The 17731-nt window shown below is 37.2% G+C and overlaps 2 protein-coding genes and 1 non-coding gene across 3 annotated transcripts; all 3 read left to right on the top strand.

The window, feature by feature from the left end:
• The first annotated feature begins 226 nt into the window (after positions 1–226).
• Positions 227–11616, top strand: ZnT77C (Zinc transporter 77C). The gene is made up of 8 exons (XM_014360045.2): positions 227–566; positions 6464–6886; positions 8187–8297; positions 8386–8684; positions 9317–9555; positions 9629–9807; positions 9921–10007; positions 10144–11616. Exons 2-8 carry the CDS (start codon positions 6698–6700, stop codon positions 10531–10533), a joined length of 1494 nt encoding a protein of 497 aa, XP_014215531.2. The 5' UTR covers positions 227–566; positions 6464–6697; the 3' UTR covers positions 10534–11616.
• On the top strand, positions 9125–9262 carry LOC111644019 (U4 spliceosomal RNA). The gene has a single exon (XR_002759763.2). It is a non-coding gene; the product is annotated as a U4 spliceosomal RNA (small nuclear RNA).
• Positions 11617–13719: 2103 nt separating the features above from the next.
• Pak3 (p21 (RAC1) activated kinase 3) lies at positions 13720–17563 on the top strand. Its single transcript, XM_014362823.2, has 2 exons — positions 13720–14190; positions 14484–17563. The coding sequence occupies exon 2, from the start codon at positions 14984–14986 to the stop codon at positions 16535–16537; it is 1554 nt and encodes a 517-aa protein (XP_014218309.2). The 5' UTR covers positions 13720–14190; positions 14484–14983; the 3' UTR covers positions 16538–17563.
• The last annotated feature ends 168 nt before the right edge of the window (positions 17564–17731 follow it).

Raw genomic sequence — 17731 nt, 5'->3', positions numbered from 1 at the left:
GCATACGCACTGCATACACATTCACAGGGAGAGAACGAGGATGGTTTACCTTCTCGAAGCGCTTGAGAATGCGCGTACGACGTATATATGTATATATATATGTACATGAATGTACATGTATGTATATATAGCCGGTCGGCGGCGATCGGGGCGATAAAACCTTGTCTCTCTTCTCCTCCTCCGTGTTGTACGCGGAGTTGGCCGCTTATCAGTGAGCCGCGCGCGGGCGCCCAAGCAAAGGAGCCGATCATCGCTCCCTAAGAGCCGCTCATTACAAGTAACTCGGCTTCCGCGTGGATACGTCGTGACGTGTGCAAGCTCAGCTGCGGATGCGGTATATGAGTATATTTTTGTGTGCGGTGTGATTTAAAGTCCCTTTATTTTTTTTTTTTATTTTTTTTTTTTTTCGTGCGTGTGTGGGTGCGCGCGCGCGATCGTACGGAGGCTTCTTGCTGGATAGTGCATTTTTCTTTTCTTTTTTTTTTCATAAGTACCTATTTTTTCGATACCGGATATAGCCAAGGAGGTGCGTGTTGATAGGATACAGGACGTACTTGCGAACATTGGTGAGTGTACAGTCGTCGTTGGGTGATGAGAGGTGAAATAATTTCTTTCCAGCGGTAAAGCGGGGGATTTTTTTTTTTTTTTTTTTTTCTGTTTTCAATGAGAAATTTTAACAAATTCACAAATAAACCGCACAGATTTTCAAGTGTCGGTGAGAATGTAAAGTGGACAAACATGTATATCAAAGACAATAAACTGTAAGATCACGTTTGTACCTAATTAAGTAGTAGATCGCGGGTACTTTTCGTACTCGACGATAATGTCAATTATTATTTTTAGCAATTAATAAAGTGGTAAAAATGTGTAGGCAATAATGATCTCATTAGCGTTCGTTTTTTTTCTCTCTAAAATTGTAAAATGTCATCGAATTAAATTAAAACCTAACGAGTTTTACAGATTACGTTATAATATTCATCGTACGTTGACATTTTTTTAAATTTCTTTCTTTCTTTTTTTTTTTTTTTTATAAATAATTATCATTCGCTTGCAAATAAATACCAGAGCAAAAAAAAAAAAATTGTTACATTTCGATGTATGTGTATATGGACATGTGTACATACATGTGTTTCAAAGATAAGAAACGATAGTAATAAAAATTTCGACCGAAATCTCATTGCGTTATCGAAAATTTTTGAATACTTATCTAATAGAACAAACCACGATAGTGCATGTGGTACCTAAAATATACCAATTAGTAAAAATTTTCGCTACACAATAGTACTTTCACTTTGAAAAAAAAAAAAGAAAAAAATTAAAATCCACAGCACGTGTAAAACAATTCGGGAGTCCTTTGTTCTGACGAGAGAAAAAAAACACGCGCCCGACCTCACAGTACATGTACAACTCGCAACACAAAGACACGTGTTGAAGCTTGTAACGTGTACATGTTATAGCTAATAATAATAATACTCTATACTTAATATAAGTTGTTTGTACATACGTATACGCGCGCGTGCAAGATCGTGTGTCCCACGCAAGCTCAGCGCGTCCATTTCATTGAGAGGAATTGAGAGAGGGGCCATTATTCGAGGTGGTCACACTCAATCCGGATGCTCGTGATGAAAAGCACTTTGATAATTTAGTCCCGAGAGGGTATATTAACATTATTGGGGACGGTAATCCCCGTCTTTCACTCGCGAGAACCATCTGGCACTTCTTTTCACTTTTTGATATGATTGTCGGGTGATTAAAGTAAAAGTGCCGCGGAAGTCGTTGATGCATGCCGTAGCTGGGGGTGTTTGCTCTGCAGATTGTGCGATCGTAAGGTGTCAAGATTGTCATGTCTAGGGTACTATAAAAGATGTTTTTTGCGTTAGTCAGAGGACGAGGACGAGCTTGTTTGACCGATGACGGATTGGTTAATCCTTCGCGAATAGCCAAGAGTTTAGGCGCATCGAGTTTGTATTCGTTGCGTGTCAGGTTTATATACGTGCGCGCAATTAAATAGACTCCGAATGTAATCGTTTGAATGGCTTTTGTACAAAGTATCAGTAATGTACGTGTGTAGAGCTGTAAAAACTTCAATGGTACTCGTATACGTTGGAATCTTTGGAAAATCATGTTTTGCCCATACAGCCAGTTTGGCTAACCCTCCTATACTTACCAAGTGGTGGCATAAATTCCAATCCAATTGTGAGATGCTTCTACGCGATAGCTGTGGCGTTGCTCAACATTTTTGCTTGAAAAGTAATTCCAAGTACTCAAAGTGAACTTTCAAAAATGCCGATCGGGTCCATAGTTAAAACTTGTTTCAACTCTATTGATATTATAATATGATCTCGATTACGTTTGATGTGATCAATATAATTTAACTCTTTGTTGTGAACCAATTTACGACTCGAATGGTGTGAATAATTTATTCTCGTGACTTTACAGAGATTTTGACGTATACATATGGCAATTACCCAGCCTTATAGTGTATTTTATTCATTTTGATTCGGCCTTTCGATTTCAATGTGATAATGATACTTAATGCGCGATCGGCCAAATCCGTACGATATCACATACTTATACGCACGCCAGAGTTTTTGCCAACGAGATAATTTCGTATAATTACATTTCATGAGAATTGATTAGATAAAGCGTACACACTGAAATAATTTTATTTACCGCTTTGCAAATTCTCGTTTTAATTGACAATTTAGACGATACAGGATTTTCATGGTAATTATTTAATTTGACTTTATATATGCGCATAGTATGGTACAATTATCTAACGCTTACGTCGGATGAAAAAGAAATCGCTTATTCGGATACATTTAACTTTATTTCCGAGTACAATAATAAAATCGGTCCATTGCCGATCGCGAGCAAAAAAAAAAATCGTAGCACTGCTGTGCCATCGAGAGATTCCGGTACAGCTCTGACGCATGATGTATAGGTACGAGATTATACGCGCAAAGTCAAGAGAGGAGGGAGCCTTACTCCAATCTGAGCGAGAAAAATCACAATTGCAAATCAATTATCCAATATCCTACGCGATAATTTAATGCAACGCAAATCTGAAAATGCACTTTTTTTTTCGCTCTTTTTTCTTCTTCTAGTCACAAAGATCACAGCATCCGCGAAACAATTATCGGAATTACCTCGATCACGTTGGAAGACATAGCAAAGTCCCGGTGATTTATGTATATTTAATACACTGCTGATGTCAATTAACCAGGAATCTCGTTTGATTCCTGTATTTTTTTTTTTTCTTCCTCACTTGAACCGATCACTGTGCCGTACGATCGATTTACATTTCCTTGTAATGGTCACACGTATATCAAAGCATCGAAAAAGTAAACTTACCTCGCACATTTTATCAAACGCACTTTTTAAAACCATTACACAACAGAGGCGGTTTTGTCGGTCAAACTTCCTATACACTTGTGTACCGATCTGTACGTGATTGGTATGTCCAAACGCGCACGCGTTCGTGAAAACTGTGACCTTGATCGATCGGCTCGACGTCTATCACACAAATTCTAGCAAAAAAAAAAAAAAAAAAAAAAAAACCTGCAGCTGCTATGTTTTTCAGTTTCCACAAGGTGCGGCTATGGATACAAGTTACAATTAAATAATCGCGAGGCGTGGCTGGTTCGATTCATTACTGCACTTGTTTTTCACGCGTACATGTACATACGCGCATAACCTTACGTAGGCCCAACATGTCGATTATCATTTTTTTTCTGAGCCATAAAAAAGAAAAATCGGTAACGATCTCAATATTCATGAAACGAGCAATGCTACCGAAATAATGAAAACGATTTTATCGTCAATTTCAACGAAAACTTGTGGGAACAAAAATAATATACACAAGTACACACCTTCTTCCGGCAGTCGAGTAAATTTACCGATCGTCAAACCAACGCCAATCCGAGATTATTTCCTCTAAATACGATCGATCTGTGTGCGCGTACGTATTTACGCACAATCGAAAACAAGATAAGAGCGAGCCGGTGTCTCCAAATCGTAATAAAAAAAAAAAAAAAAAACCAATCAGCACTTTACCGATCAAAGGGTGTACTTAAAGAACGTAAGATGCCACCGAAACTACTGAAAGAAAGTAAAAGAAAATAAAGGGAAACGCGGAAATTCGATCATTTTAGCGCGTCTACGTGTTTACAGAGAGATATAGATAGCCGGAGAAGAGAGCAATAAAAAAAAAAATAATAAAAAAAAAAAAAAATAAAAAAAACGATGACAAGCCATCGAGAGCGAGAGAGAGAAAGAGAGGAATAAAACGAGGAGGAGGTAGACGGACGAGCGAGATCCGTGCAGGCTTCCATGCACAGACAGTCGAGTGTCCGGTAGTCGTTGCTGGTGCTGATTCTCCGTGGTCACGATGAGCACGCGGCAGTTGATTATTTTTGTTGGGATAATTGTACCGTTGGATGCTCCAGCTGTTGGAGCGTGTCGTATCTGTTTACTCTCGAGATTGACTATTTGAGTGTATGGGGAGGATCTCGTAGTTTTACGATAATCGATGTACCTACAGGATGAGTGGAGTGTATAGAGGTGATGTCACAGTGATTAGTGGGATGATACGGTTAATCGAGCGCTTGATGGTGTTCCGTTTGATTTATTCAATGGAAAATAGTACTTTTTGTTGATTGGGGAATACGATTGTCCTCGAGCTCAGGTGATCGGTTTGCCGATTTTTAGATTTTGATGGAACAGTCTAACTTTGATAAAACAAAAAAAAAACAAAAATAAAACATTTATAGGTATACGTATATTGACATCGGTTGGCAGACACGCAGGTGATGCTTTTTTTGTTACGCATACAGGTGTCAGGGATAGTGTGCGAGCGAACCACGTGTTGATGTTTTTTTTAGCGAGAGTACATGTGGCATCGTTTTTTTTTTTTTTTTTTTTTTTTTCATTGGGTAATAAATATATACGTATGAGAGTTAGCGTTCGGTATTCGTCACGCAAACACAATTTACCGAGGATGTGATTTTGTGTAGATATACAACAAATCGTTTTGTCGCACGGTACTTACTGGCGAAAATATTTGATCCAAGTGGTGCGGGTCAAGTGATTGATTATACACGAATAAAAGTGAGCAAAAATCAAAATTTTTTTTTTGTATCATATGCAACGAGCACCTGCTTGATAAATTTAAATAACTTTGTGAATGATTAAGTGAGAACAAAAATCTCATCGACTGGTGTAATCTATCATTTATCCTCAAGTTTTTTGGATAAAAAACATTAACACTGTGTATGTGATAAAACGCTTCACTGCATCCAACAAAATTTTTTCCTCAGAGTTACGACATGTGTAATATTGACGGACGATGCCATTAACCTCTGAAATGTATTCTGTTATAATTGTGAGGACTGGAAATTTACATTTTTCCTCCAATAACAATATGAGAAAAAAAAACCGAAATTCGCATGCACGAGCATCGACAACTATGTATACGCACTATCGTTGACTCAAAATTTCAATGAGTATAATTGTCTGCACGAGATTCGGAAAGCCACCGATAACAAGAGATCTCAATCTTGATCTTACGAAAATCTCAAAAATCTGCTTGTGAGCAATAAAATTTTTAACTTAAATGCACGATCGTGTTTTTATAAAACGATTTAAAAGTAACGAGGTCACTGTTTGATTTTTATGATTAAGTCAATGTCGCTGATACCAATATGCATATAGTTAATGACACACTAACGACTAGTAAAAAAAAAAAAACTTAAGCATACCGATACAGAAGTACAAAAAATATGTATCCCAACTTATAAAAAAATAATTGATAAAAATATATTAATCTTTCTCCTGCATTCAACACTTGTACTTAATAACTAGTCGTATTGCACAACTCCTACAGCATTTATATAATAACTTTAATCAGATTTTTTTTTTTTTTTTTTTTTTTTCTTTAACAACCGAAGATGTAACACTTTAACGTTTTAATTAACGTGGAGTCACGAATCCGTAGATCTCTATTCTTACAAAAAAAATTTTGTTTAAAAGTAGCGGAGTGCCAATCTATGACACCCTCGACATACGTATAAACTGAAAATTAATACTCATAATTTCTGGAACATTGATTGATTGATGATTAATTAATTACGTGCAGAAACGTCCACCTGTTCTCTGTGGTATGGGAACAGTACAAATAAAAAAACACGCAGTGGTAATAGTTCAGCTAAAATGAAAAAAAGGATATTATCTTGAATACATATTTAATACAAAAATAACGTCAAAAACCGTATCTACCGTCCGATTGGCTCGATCCAAAAAGTATAAACACACCCTAATATTGTGTGCACACCTCTACAATGGTAACTTCTAGAACACACGCGTTGAAAAAAAAAAAAAAAAAAAGAAAGAAAGAAAAAAAAGCTCATTCCCCTGAAAGTCTCTTCTCTCGTGTATACAAGAGTTCTCTGTCGTTGTTTTGCAGATCCAGCCTCACCAGTATACATAGAGGACAAGGTGTTTGTTGCCGATGCTGAGAAACGGTACTCCTTCCAGCCGTGTAAAGTGTAGCCACGACGGAGAGTCCAACCGAACGTTCTGCATAAATCATTGGGCGAAGCAAAGGTGGAGCGAGTGATCCAGCTACATATACTTACAGGACCGGAGTAAAAAATAAATAATTAAAAAAAAGTGAGATAAAATAACGAGGAGTGGAAAGATGGCCGTGAAAGAGTGGTTCCGCCAACTTCAGCCGGCCCAGCTGTACATAGTGCTCTTCTTCACGTGTGCCTTCTTCGCTGTTGAGATTGTCGCGATATACGTCACCCACGCGCTTACCCTCCTCATGAACGCTTACCACATGCTCTGCAACATCGTCGCACTCGCTGGGTGCATCGCTTCCATCAAGGTACTGGGGGGTTTTTTTTTTCTTCTTCTTCTTACTTATTTTTAGACAAAGCTTTTTTAATTTAAGCGCTCGGTCGGCTTTTCGTGCCATTTTTCATGACGTGCAGTTATAACACAAACTGACAATGCCGCATTGATGAATGGCTTGTTTATTGTCGGTGAATCGAAAAAGAAGCACGAAAAAATATATGATCCAATGAGAGAAACAGCCGATCTTTCTCTCGTGTTATTATAAGCGATCGCACGTACCTCACCTATACACGTAATGCGTGTGATTCGATGTTCTCGAGTGCTATATGCATTTGAAATGCCTGGACGACGCGTCATATTGTTTATCTCAAGGAATAAGCATATCACCCACACATGCACAGAGGCAAAAATTCGATCCTCAATTCATGTGATTCATAAAATATTTACCACCTAAAAATGCAGTGAAATTTCCATTAACGTATAATGAGAATGGAATAATTTGTATACACTTCAACGTGTAAGAGACGTATAGTCTTTGCCACTTATTTCGAGAATACGTGTAATCAAATTTTTCGATGGTCAATTCGACAGAGTATGGATATTATGTACTCAAAATACATGTTTAAAACTAATGGGAAACAACAAGGACGATTTTCGCGTTTTTTTTTTTTTTGTGACGGTACGCGAGTATCCGTACATACGTTACACGTGAGCTCGAAACGAGTTTAAAATGTAAATTTTGTGTATCGGTAATGGTTTTGAAAAACGCAAGGTCTAGGCTAGTTTACTTAAATGCTGTCGGTGATGATGATAACACTTACAACGCATAAAAATGCAGATTAAAAAAATGTTGATTGCCTCGAAAATTCGTTTCGCAACAACAGTAATTATTTTCGGTATCTACTATGTCACCCAAATGTGCGTCGTCATTCATGGGACCGACATTTCTAAATTATAAAATTCCTCGCAGAAAAAGTACACAACAACTCAGAACTGCTCCGCCTCATTAATTCACGTTGCGTCGTACCTACCGCGAAAGCATACTTAAACATCTCACCTGTCTACGCACGAACGAGGAGTGAGATAAGAGCGAAGGAACGGCGAATCTTTTCGTCAACTCGTCGATAGATTTATATCTTGTAGAAATAACACGGTTGTCGATCGAGGAAAAGAGAGCAACAAAGTAAAAGTTTTTATACAAAAAGAGACGCGCCTTTGTGGGTTGAGCGTTGAAGTTATCGATGTTAACTTTTTATAACTTTTCCTTCTTTTTTTTTTTTTTTTTTTTTTTTTTTACTTGAATACTGATTCACGGTACGTTCATATTTCAGTACGAAAACGAAAATAACAGGAGCCACGCCAATTCCATGTGCTCCTTGAGATCTTCGTCCGTGAGCCTGAACGACCAAGTTTCGATGGCCCCGTCGGCGAAAAAATCCAAGGTAACTCCCGCACTTTCTGTTGAGACAAAAAAGTTAAAAAAAATTTTACCAGAGAAAAAAAAAAAAAAAAAAAATTACAACCCAACAGAAGCTTCGGCCGGAAAAACGAATGATGAACACGTTCGGGTGGGCGCGCATCGACATAGTGACGATGCTGATCTGCTGCGTGCTACTGGCGTCGTTCTGTTTTTCCCTGATCGTCGAGGCGCTGCAGACCCTCGTGCACATCGACCACTTGGACGCGATGCACCACCCCTTGCCCGTGATGACCATCGGTGCCTCTGGCATTTTGCTCAATGCCTTTTGCTACTTCCTCATCGGTGGCTACACCTTCAACCAAGGGGTCTTTCTCCACTTCACCCAGGAGGGCAACGTCGTACTGAAAAAGTAAGCACACGTACGAGGACGAGCGGGATCACGTGCTCTCGACTGTTTTTTCAGCCTCAACTTGAAACTCAATGTCCTCGCATTGTTATCGCTTATTTTATTTTGGAACGGACGAAAAAACGCTGATTTTTTTTTACTTCTGAAACTTGGACGGGGGGGGGGGGCAATAGCAACAAAAACGCGACCGATAACCACATGCGAAACCATTTTATCATCGATGTATACACATTTGTCAAGGCCACCAGCAGCTCAGGCGTGCATTTATCGGAATTTTTTGGGTTGAAAAAAAAAAAAAAAAAAGTTATCAAACGTATTCGCTCACGGATTTGTCTTTGCTTTGTGCGTACAATTAGTACTCAAAACAAACGTAATTCATACACACGTACACCTACGAATTTTCAATTTTGCGATCACATGTTATATTTGATAAACGATCTTCCAGCTTCGCGCAGCGGCGATATCGTAACCAATGAGGCTCTACCGAGGCGCGATCTTTGCTAGTTGAAAAATAACCGATCCCACGAAAATCTAAATATCGTTGAAACAAGTATACTCGATAAATATTGTTATAAAAAAAAAAAACAAAAAAAAAAAGGAAAATTTCGTCACACCCACGGGCGATCGGCTTTCAGAGCCACCGATTCGCAACAACCGCAGCAAGAGGGCACGGCCGGGCAGATGCGCAGCAGCCCGATCATAATGCCCAAGACCCAGGGTTTTCGCGAAATGTGTCGCGACGTGTTGGGCTGCATCCTCGTGATAATCGCCTCCGTCGCCGTCTACTTCACCGACAAAGAGATCGCCAAGTTCGTCGATCCGATCTTCGCCGTCGTCTCGGCCGTCTCGCTCTTCGTCCTCAGCTACCCCTACAGTTAGTATACACGAGTTACACGATATACTTTTTTATTTTTTCTTTTTGTACGTATACTCGAATGTTTGCACAGTGAAAGAATCCGGTCTGATCCTATTGCAAACGATACCGAACCACATAAACATCGATTCGCTGCAAAAGGAGCTCCTCGCGGCTTTTCCCGACATCGTCAACGTCCATGACTTGCACGTCTGGCAGCTCAACGGGGAGAAAGTCGTTGCTACCATTCACATTATCTACGCTGACGCGACGGTAAGACACATAAGGCCATCGATCGATGAAATCAAAAGTCCGCGACGTGTATATATATATACATATATATCGGCTAATCGATTTTTCTTTTCGCCTCGTTTCCATATGTATAGGTTTACGCGAGAATCACCGACCGGATAACCATGTTTTTTGTCGAACAGGGCATCAGTCACGTGACCATTCAGCCCGAATTTTGTAACGTAAGTATACATCACCCGTACCTAATACCGATTTTTGTAATTATATTTGCCTGGTGCATCGGAATCACCACGCAAATGGAAAAGTAAAATTTCCACTTTCCAACCCAACAATGAAGACACAAGCAAACATTTACAGACGAGGGTCGAGCCAACGGATTGCCTGATAAAGTGCCGCAGCAAAAAGTGCAGCGCGTCGACGTGCTGCTCGCGCGAGATCCTCAGCAGCAGCAGCGAGGAGGACCAACATCATCACCACCACGAGCCCCACGCGGGCCGCAAGTGCGCTCCAACGGAGCTACGGCCGGCGCCCGAGCACTTGAACGTCCAGGTGGACGAGATCTGCGAGACCCGGCGAGATTGGCTACGGCCACCGGCGGGGGAAGCTCAGGAGGAGAAAGCGAGTCCTTCCGGCAAGGACCGCTGCAGCCGGACGGTCGATGTCGACGTGCTCGAGAACACGGAGCCGGTGGCCGATGCCGAAGGTGCCCAGGAGTCCACCGCCGTCGAGGACAAAACTGACAGATGATCCGAAGCGTGGATTCAGTGGCTGGGAATTTTTGCCTATTTTTTGTTTTTTTAATTTTTACTCCTACAATCGAGAAAACGGCAAAGAGGAAAATAAGCGATTGTCAGCCTCGCTGTTGTACATATACGTGCAAAGTGTTGGTTGGGAGTGACTTTTGTTTTTATGGTTGAGAAGTCGGTCTTGCAAACCCGTCAATTATCACGATGATTGTATAGATATACACATGTATTTATTGCGAATTGAAACATGTAAGTATGTGTATATGTTGCTGTCGTAAGGGCGAATTTAGCGACAATTAACGAATGCATCGTTATCATTGTCAAAAGTGCTTATTTTAGGAGATAAATCATTCGGATTGATCATATTTTTTACTATTTTTTAACACGTTATGTACAATGTATTTATCGAGAGTTTCAAGGTTTTTCAACAAAATCGATTTTATGTGTATTATGTGCGAAAATGATAATTTTTAAACGATAACACCTAACTAATTAAAAGTCGAAAATTGAAGAATTTCTTTTAAATTTATACTCCACAAAAGAGTCGATGGATCTGGTAACCGATTGGTATTTCACATTTTGGTGCGTTAAATGTTTCAAGTAGGTATTTTCAAGTGACTGAGGTTTTCGGTTGGAAAAAAAATTTCCTCAAGGCCGCTTGAGTTTCACCGTAAGTTTGTTATAAAGAGAAAAAAAAACCGATTGTTGTGTTCAATGCCATTTTTTCAATGTATCGTAGTTGATAATCCTTGCAAGGCTAAAGTATTCGTGATAAAAACGTATACATGTAGCGTTACGACGAAAAATAATTTACAAAACTATCGAATTGTTTAAAATCTTACCATATACTTAGTTGTGTCCATTTAATGGATAATAGTTACAGATATTCGTAACTAAACTATTTTTATAAAAAGAAGAAAAAACAAAAAACCAATTATTTTTATCGATTTTTGGGAGCAAATCGAAACGAATTTTATATAGTAGAGTAAGCCATTTTATTTGTAAATGTGATAATTTATGTAACGTATGTAAATAATTTCACGCCAAAAAAAAGCTAATTTCTAATAAAAAATTATAAATATAATATTTCTTGATTGCTTGATTTTACATGCCTGTGTAGATGATAAAATGTCACATTTTAGTTTGACGTTCAAATTTATTTTTATTTATTTATTTCACATTTGCATCGATAAGTAACAACGAGTATCAGTGCCCAAGTTGAAGAATATAATTGAAAGATTACCTGGAAAAAAATGTAAGTAATTTACGTAGAAGAAAAACAAGCTAACCGATAACCACAGCTTATACGTCGTACCTAAATGATAAACGGTTGTAGTAATAATCGCGTTAATCACCCCAACAATCAGATAATTATTTTTGTCGTTGTGAATGGAACTGCGAGCCAGAAGAATGATAAATAATTACCATATACATTAAAAAATTCATTTGAATAACTTTCACTTGTATGAATCATTCCGCCGAAACTTGAAATATACGACGATTCATACACTCATGTATTGTAAATATTTATTATTTCCTGTAGATAAACCAACGATGAACAATTTTTTTTGTGTTGTATAAGTACATTGGATTGGACTCTCTGCTGTGTCGTGTACAGTACAGGTAACGTAACATAATACGATGAGGGACCGACGACAGTAGACAGACAGTTTGGTTTTCTACAATATTACACTAAAAGTATTATGAACAGAACTGGCAGTCATATAAATTGTACCTAAATGGCTTTTTTTTTGGCTCAAGAGTTTTTACAAATTTTTTTGACCAAAATCGTTTCACAACTCGTTTGGTTACGGCAAGAAAATTACCAATACTGCCTATGATTTTCAGTTTATTTTATAGTGACTAAATATTTATATATAAATCTCTTACGATGATTATACCATGAAAGAAAATTCTTAGAGCTCAAAAATTATACACAGATCTATTGTAGTTATTTACAATTTTTACTATTATTATATTTTGTCATGACAAATTTTATATTACTTACTTTGTGAATTAATTCAATGGTATCAAACAAAAGTTATTTACATTAGAGTCAAGTTGCAAAGTTAAAATTTTTAAAACTTATTAAATAATTTAATAGTTTAATTAAATTATCTTTTTTTTAATGACTTTTCCCGGACTGTACAAGTGATTCATATATATTTTATTTATTATTTTGCTGTTTATAATTTTTCTTGACAAGTGTTGTAGTTATTAATTAAATGGTAGAAATGTTGACAAAGTTGTATTTTCGAAAAAATATTAGTAATTTTTCAAAAAATTTGCAACTATTTTACATAAAAATCACTTAAACCCAGGAAAAAATATCTAAAAATATTTTTTATCATTTAATTTTTTATTTTGATATTTATTATTATTATTAATTTTTTTTTTTTAGATAAACAGCCCTATACTTTCAGTCGTTTCAGGAAAAAGGGTGGTGAAAAAATCAACTACGTCAACCACCACATTTAAAATATTGTTGATCTTTTTTTAATTTTTCATGATGATAAATATCGAGAAAAAAATTTAAAAAATAAATCAAACAACAAATTTTAATCTGGATATTGCGACTGTAGCTGGAATACTCCATGTATATCTGCGTCATTGTCACTGTAAGGCAGTGTAAGGTGTGTATATAAGTACGTGTATGTGCGTATATATGGATTATTATACAAAAACAACCAAATGTCTCCTACAAGTTTGAAACCATTGATAAATTGAACTCTTTCGTTGCATAAAAATTTTTGAAATAATATTGTATAGTGTTGTTTTTTTAATTAATCTTTTGAAAAATAAATGAAAAAGACGTATGAAATAGAAAAAACTCATTGCAATGGCAAAATATGTAAAAAGTATTGGTTTAACCTCTAATAAATGATCTGTCAAAACATTTTTTTTTACTTTCGGCATCATACATGCGAGGGCCTCTGCTAATAAATTATCCTTTGGAAAGATGAATAAATTGTTTCTAATTATGTTAGCAACGTTTTAATCGTCATCACACATTTTTGCAGCTTTTGCGTTTTTTAAAAATTATTTTGGGCCTATATATGCCAGTGTTGAACGAATCGAAAACCCTCTCGTAGGGTACATGTGATGTTATTTTTCGTAAAATTATCCATATACATACTCACATCATTGAAGGCAACAAACACTGCATGCATTCGCAAAGCCTCTCTCTCTCTCTCTCTGCTTTCGGTTAGTCGTCGATAAATAGATATACATTAGCTTCACTTAGTTTTAACTAAGCTATCGGGTCGGAATATTCGGACCTGCTGTGTTCGCTAGGATTGACAAGGAGGAGGAAGTGAGAGAGGCGACGTACCTACGATGTGTGACACCTCATAAGTATACCTCGGATTCCTATAAGTCTTCGTCCTCGGACACCTCGACAATCGATTCTCGGAGTCTACGCCCAGTGTCTGGTTTGGTATTGTTCTGCACACAGGGTTTCTATGGTCTCCGGGTCGCTTATCGGAAAATCAGCCATTAGTTTAAAGCAATTTTCCTTTAATCATCTTCAATGGTCGACAACAACAACGAAGATAAAAGCAAACAGTTAAGATCACTTGAGGAAACTTTGAATCACTCATAAGTACATACTGAGGCGTTGGAGGCATTGGAGCACTCACGGCCGTCAAAGAAACAAAAGGTAAGTACTTATATATACGTGAAGTTGAAGAAAAAAAGCATAAGGGTGTGATCTCTTCTCCAGGAGGCATTTAGATATACATCCGTATTGACTGCGTGATTCATGTATCTAACTAGGTATCACGTACACACCTATATACAATCTACTGATAATTACCTTTTTATCCCACACTCCATCATCTTACTTTTACTTATACTTACATTTACCATTGCACAAAACAATAAGTACACGTACCTACAATAAATATATATTCAAATGGGTGCATAATTATTTATTTCTCTTTTTTTGTTTAGGTTTCTTGTCTTGATGCTGAATTCGTTGCATGTCCGGAGTATGTGTGCCAGTCAAAGGAAAGAAAAAAAAGAACACTCACGACTTGTGACAATGAACGTCTTGTCTTTTTGTAAATGACTTCTCGTCGTCTCGTTGTACATAAAAATACAACGACGAAGAAGAAAAGGAGGAGAAGGAAGAAAACATTGCTGCTATACTCCACCTGACAGAAATAAAAAAAAAAAAAACTACCATCGGATGAAAGGGTAGCGAATACGTCAGTGAGAGAGAAAAACAACGTTACTCATCTACATGTACGTAGCTCAATAAGGGATATGGGTCTGATGATGATGGTTTCCAGGGACTAAGTATTATTTGCAGTAAAGCTTTATTTTGAAAGAAACGAAGAAAACATCTATATATTGTTTGTCAGTTAAGTCTCTCTACCTTAAGTACGTGCTGTGTGTGTCTGTATATATAATTACAAGTGACAGTCGCCAGGACGTGAACAGTTGCCAAGATGAGCATCATTAAATTCTTCTCCAAGAAAAAGAACCATCAGCACAGTTCCCATCAGTCAGTTGACACTGTGGGCGAGATTGGCTTGCCTACCAATGTGTCTCACAAGTTTCACGTGAGCAAAAACGCCGAGACCGGCCAGATCGAGGGTTTGCCCGATTCGTGGATCCGCCTTCTTAACACACAAATCACCAAGTCTGAGCAGAATGAACATCCCGATGCTGCGCTCCAGGCAATCAAGTTCTATAATTACGCCATAAGAAAAAAGCCCACGCCCCTAGAGGAAGCTTTCAAACCATTTGTAACCGAGGACGCCATCGAAGAGGAGTCAATAGAAATCGATAGGGTACTGGCTAAGAAGTTCAATACACAGAGGGATTCGGACGGATCGACGTCTGTTAGCTCAACAGATAGCCAAGTACAGAGGATACCACCTGCGCTGCCTCCAAAAACCCTTAAACCACCAAAACCTGCACCCAGAAAGTTTGTTGAAGTCAAAGATAAGTCACTTACCCAGATCTTTGAGGATATAAACAATTGTCAAATTAATGATTATGACCGGTTACCCAAGGATAATAATGGTAATAAGCAGCCAGTCGAGAATAGTGCTGTGCAGAAAGAGACTCCAGTTTTGAGGAGAAAAACCAATAGCTCATCCCCTATGGGTGATGAGGATGTCTACGAAGAGCTAAAAAAAATTTGCGACAGTGATGATCCACAGTTGAGATTCGAGAGAAGTAAAGAAGTTGGAGCTGGATCTTCCGGGACAGTCTTTATAGCCACTGATTTGTCTAATAATCAGCGAGTAGCGATCAAGGATATTGACTTGTCAAAGCAGCCCAAAAAAGAGCTTATGCTAACAGAGATCAAAGTTTTGAAAGAGTTCAGACATCCAAATTTGGTGAATTTCTTAAACTCATATCTAGTCGATGATCATCTTTGGGTGATCATGGAGCTGCTGGAGGGTGGTCCTCTAACGGATGTGGTAACAGAGACTGTAATGAAAGAAGCGCAGATTGCTGCTGTATGCAGAGAAGTTTTAAAAGCTATTAGTTTCCTGCATTCCAGAGGCATCATACACAGAGACATCAAGTCAGATAATGTTCTTCTAGGAATGAATGGTGAAGTGAAAGTAACAGATTTTGGTTTTTGTGCAAATATTGTTGGTGACGAAAAGAGACAGACTATGGTCGGTACTCCTTACTGGATGGCTCCTGAAGTTGTCACAAGAAAGCAGTATGGAAAGAAAGTTGACATTTGGTCACTAGGAATCATGGCCATTGAGATGATCGAAGGTGAGCCTCCTTACATGAAGGAAGCACCATTGAGAGCAATTTTTATGATAGCAGCCAACGGTAAGCCTGAGGTACCCAGTTGGAATAATCTTAGTCCAGTATTTCAAAATTTTCTGGAAAGGTGCTTGGCTGTGGAGGTTCATGACAGAGCAACGGCAGATGATTTGTTGGCTCATCCTTTCTTGGATAATTGTGCAAAGCTTACCACTTTGAGCCCATTAATTCGTGCAGCACAGAAAATTTTGCACAAAGTTTTTTAACTTCTTTGTTTATTAGATGATTTTCAAGCATTGAATTGGTAGTTCAAAAAAGATTTTCGTGATCTTACACGTTTTATTTTCATCGAGGTTCGTTGATTACGAATTATTTATATTATACTATAACTTTCTGATAAGAGTTTCCATCATTTTAAACAGTTTTAATCATATGAGTAAGTTCAAAAAATTTATAAAATTTGATCCAACCTTGGCGTTTTTCTTCAATTTTTAATAAGTACTACGTCTTCGTTAAAAGAATTTTTCGATACTGGTACACACATATAACTAGAGCCATCACAACAGTCCCTTGAGTGCTGCTTCACAGCACTATAATGGGTCATGTGGAAATGACTTCCAAAATTGGTATTTATAATTCGGAGTTTAAAATTTACAAAAACAATTGTAAATATAGAAGCAGTTGCTTAAAGAATGTTCTTGCATTCCTAAAAAAGTCTGAAAATGTGCAACTTTATAAGATTTTTACTAAATAGTACTTCCAAAATCCATGCATTTTAAAAATTGTATATTTTTTCATTAAAACAGAAATGCCGTACTTATTTTGAGAGCAAAATTATTACAAAAACAAAAAAAAATCGTATCAAATTGTAAACGTAACGAAAACATTGCAATTTTAATTTTCGCCAATGAGATTAAAAAAAAAAAAAAAAATTGTATTAATGAAAGTATTAAGCAGACAATACAAAAAGAGCAATCAAGTCTTATAATGAGCAAGTAATAATTTTTATATGAACTTTTTGAAGGAAAAAGTATACCTTTCATACGAATTTTACCAAATTTTATATATATTTACGTGTATATTTGTCATTCTATGATATTTAAGCGTTGTGTAATGTGCCTACAAAGAGCATTATGTAAATTGCTCAACACAATACTACATAGTCGATAGTATCATGTATATAAGAATGTATGTTTAAGAAAAATTTCATGAATAATATTCAATTTTACCAAATAATCTAGACTTTTTTCTTTGTCAATACAAAAGAATATTAATAAATTGTGAACAATAAATATTTTTATTTACAAGATGAAAACTCAGCTTGAATACTACTTAATGCCCCATGAACACTGATATTTGTTTGCTGATTTTCTTCACGGCACGGTTAGTACGCAATTCGCTTACGTCATTTTATTAAAAATTAAATATAATACCACTAATTACTAGTGTACTAGAGATTG

The sequence above is a fragment of the Copidosoma floridanum genome, unplaced genomic scaffold (assembly GCF_036245765.1).
Source record: "Copidosoma floridanum isolate Cflo_tuat_1 unplaced genomic scaffold, Cflo_Japanese_pri ptg000030l, whole genome shotgun sequence".
Lineage (NCBI taxonomy): Eukaryota > Metazoa > Arthropoda > Insecta > Hymenoptera > Encyrtidae > Copidosoma > Copidosoma floridanum.
The sequence above is the reverse complement of the archived record's forward strand: the minus strand, read 5'-3'. Positions and strand labels throughout refer to the sequence as shown.

Bases quoted from the DNA above. Each gene is read 5' to 3' on its own strand.
- Pak3 (XM_014362823.2), top strand. From the start codon at position 14,984: ATGAGCATCATTAAATTCTTCTCCAAGAAAAAGAACCATCAGCACAGT.
- ZnT77C (XM_014360045.2), top strand. From the start codon at position 6,698: ATGGCCGTGAAAGAGTGGTTCCGCCAACTTCAGCCGGCCCAGCTGTAC. The intron at 6,887-8,186 runs GTACTGGGGGGT...TTCATATTTCAG, and splicing joins GGTGCATCGCTTCCATCAAG to TACGAAAACGAAAATAACAG. The intron at 10,008-10,143 runs GTAAGTATACAT...AAACATTTACAG, and splicing joins TTCAGCCCGAATTTTGTAAC to ACGAGGGTCGAGCCAACGGA.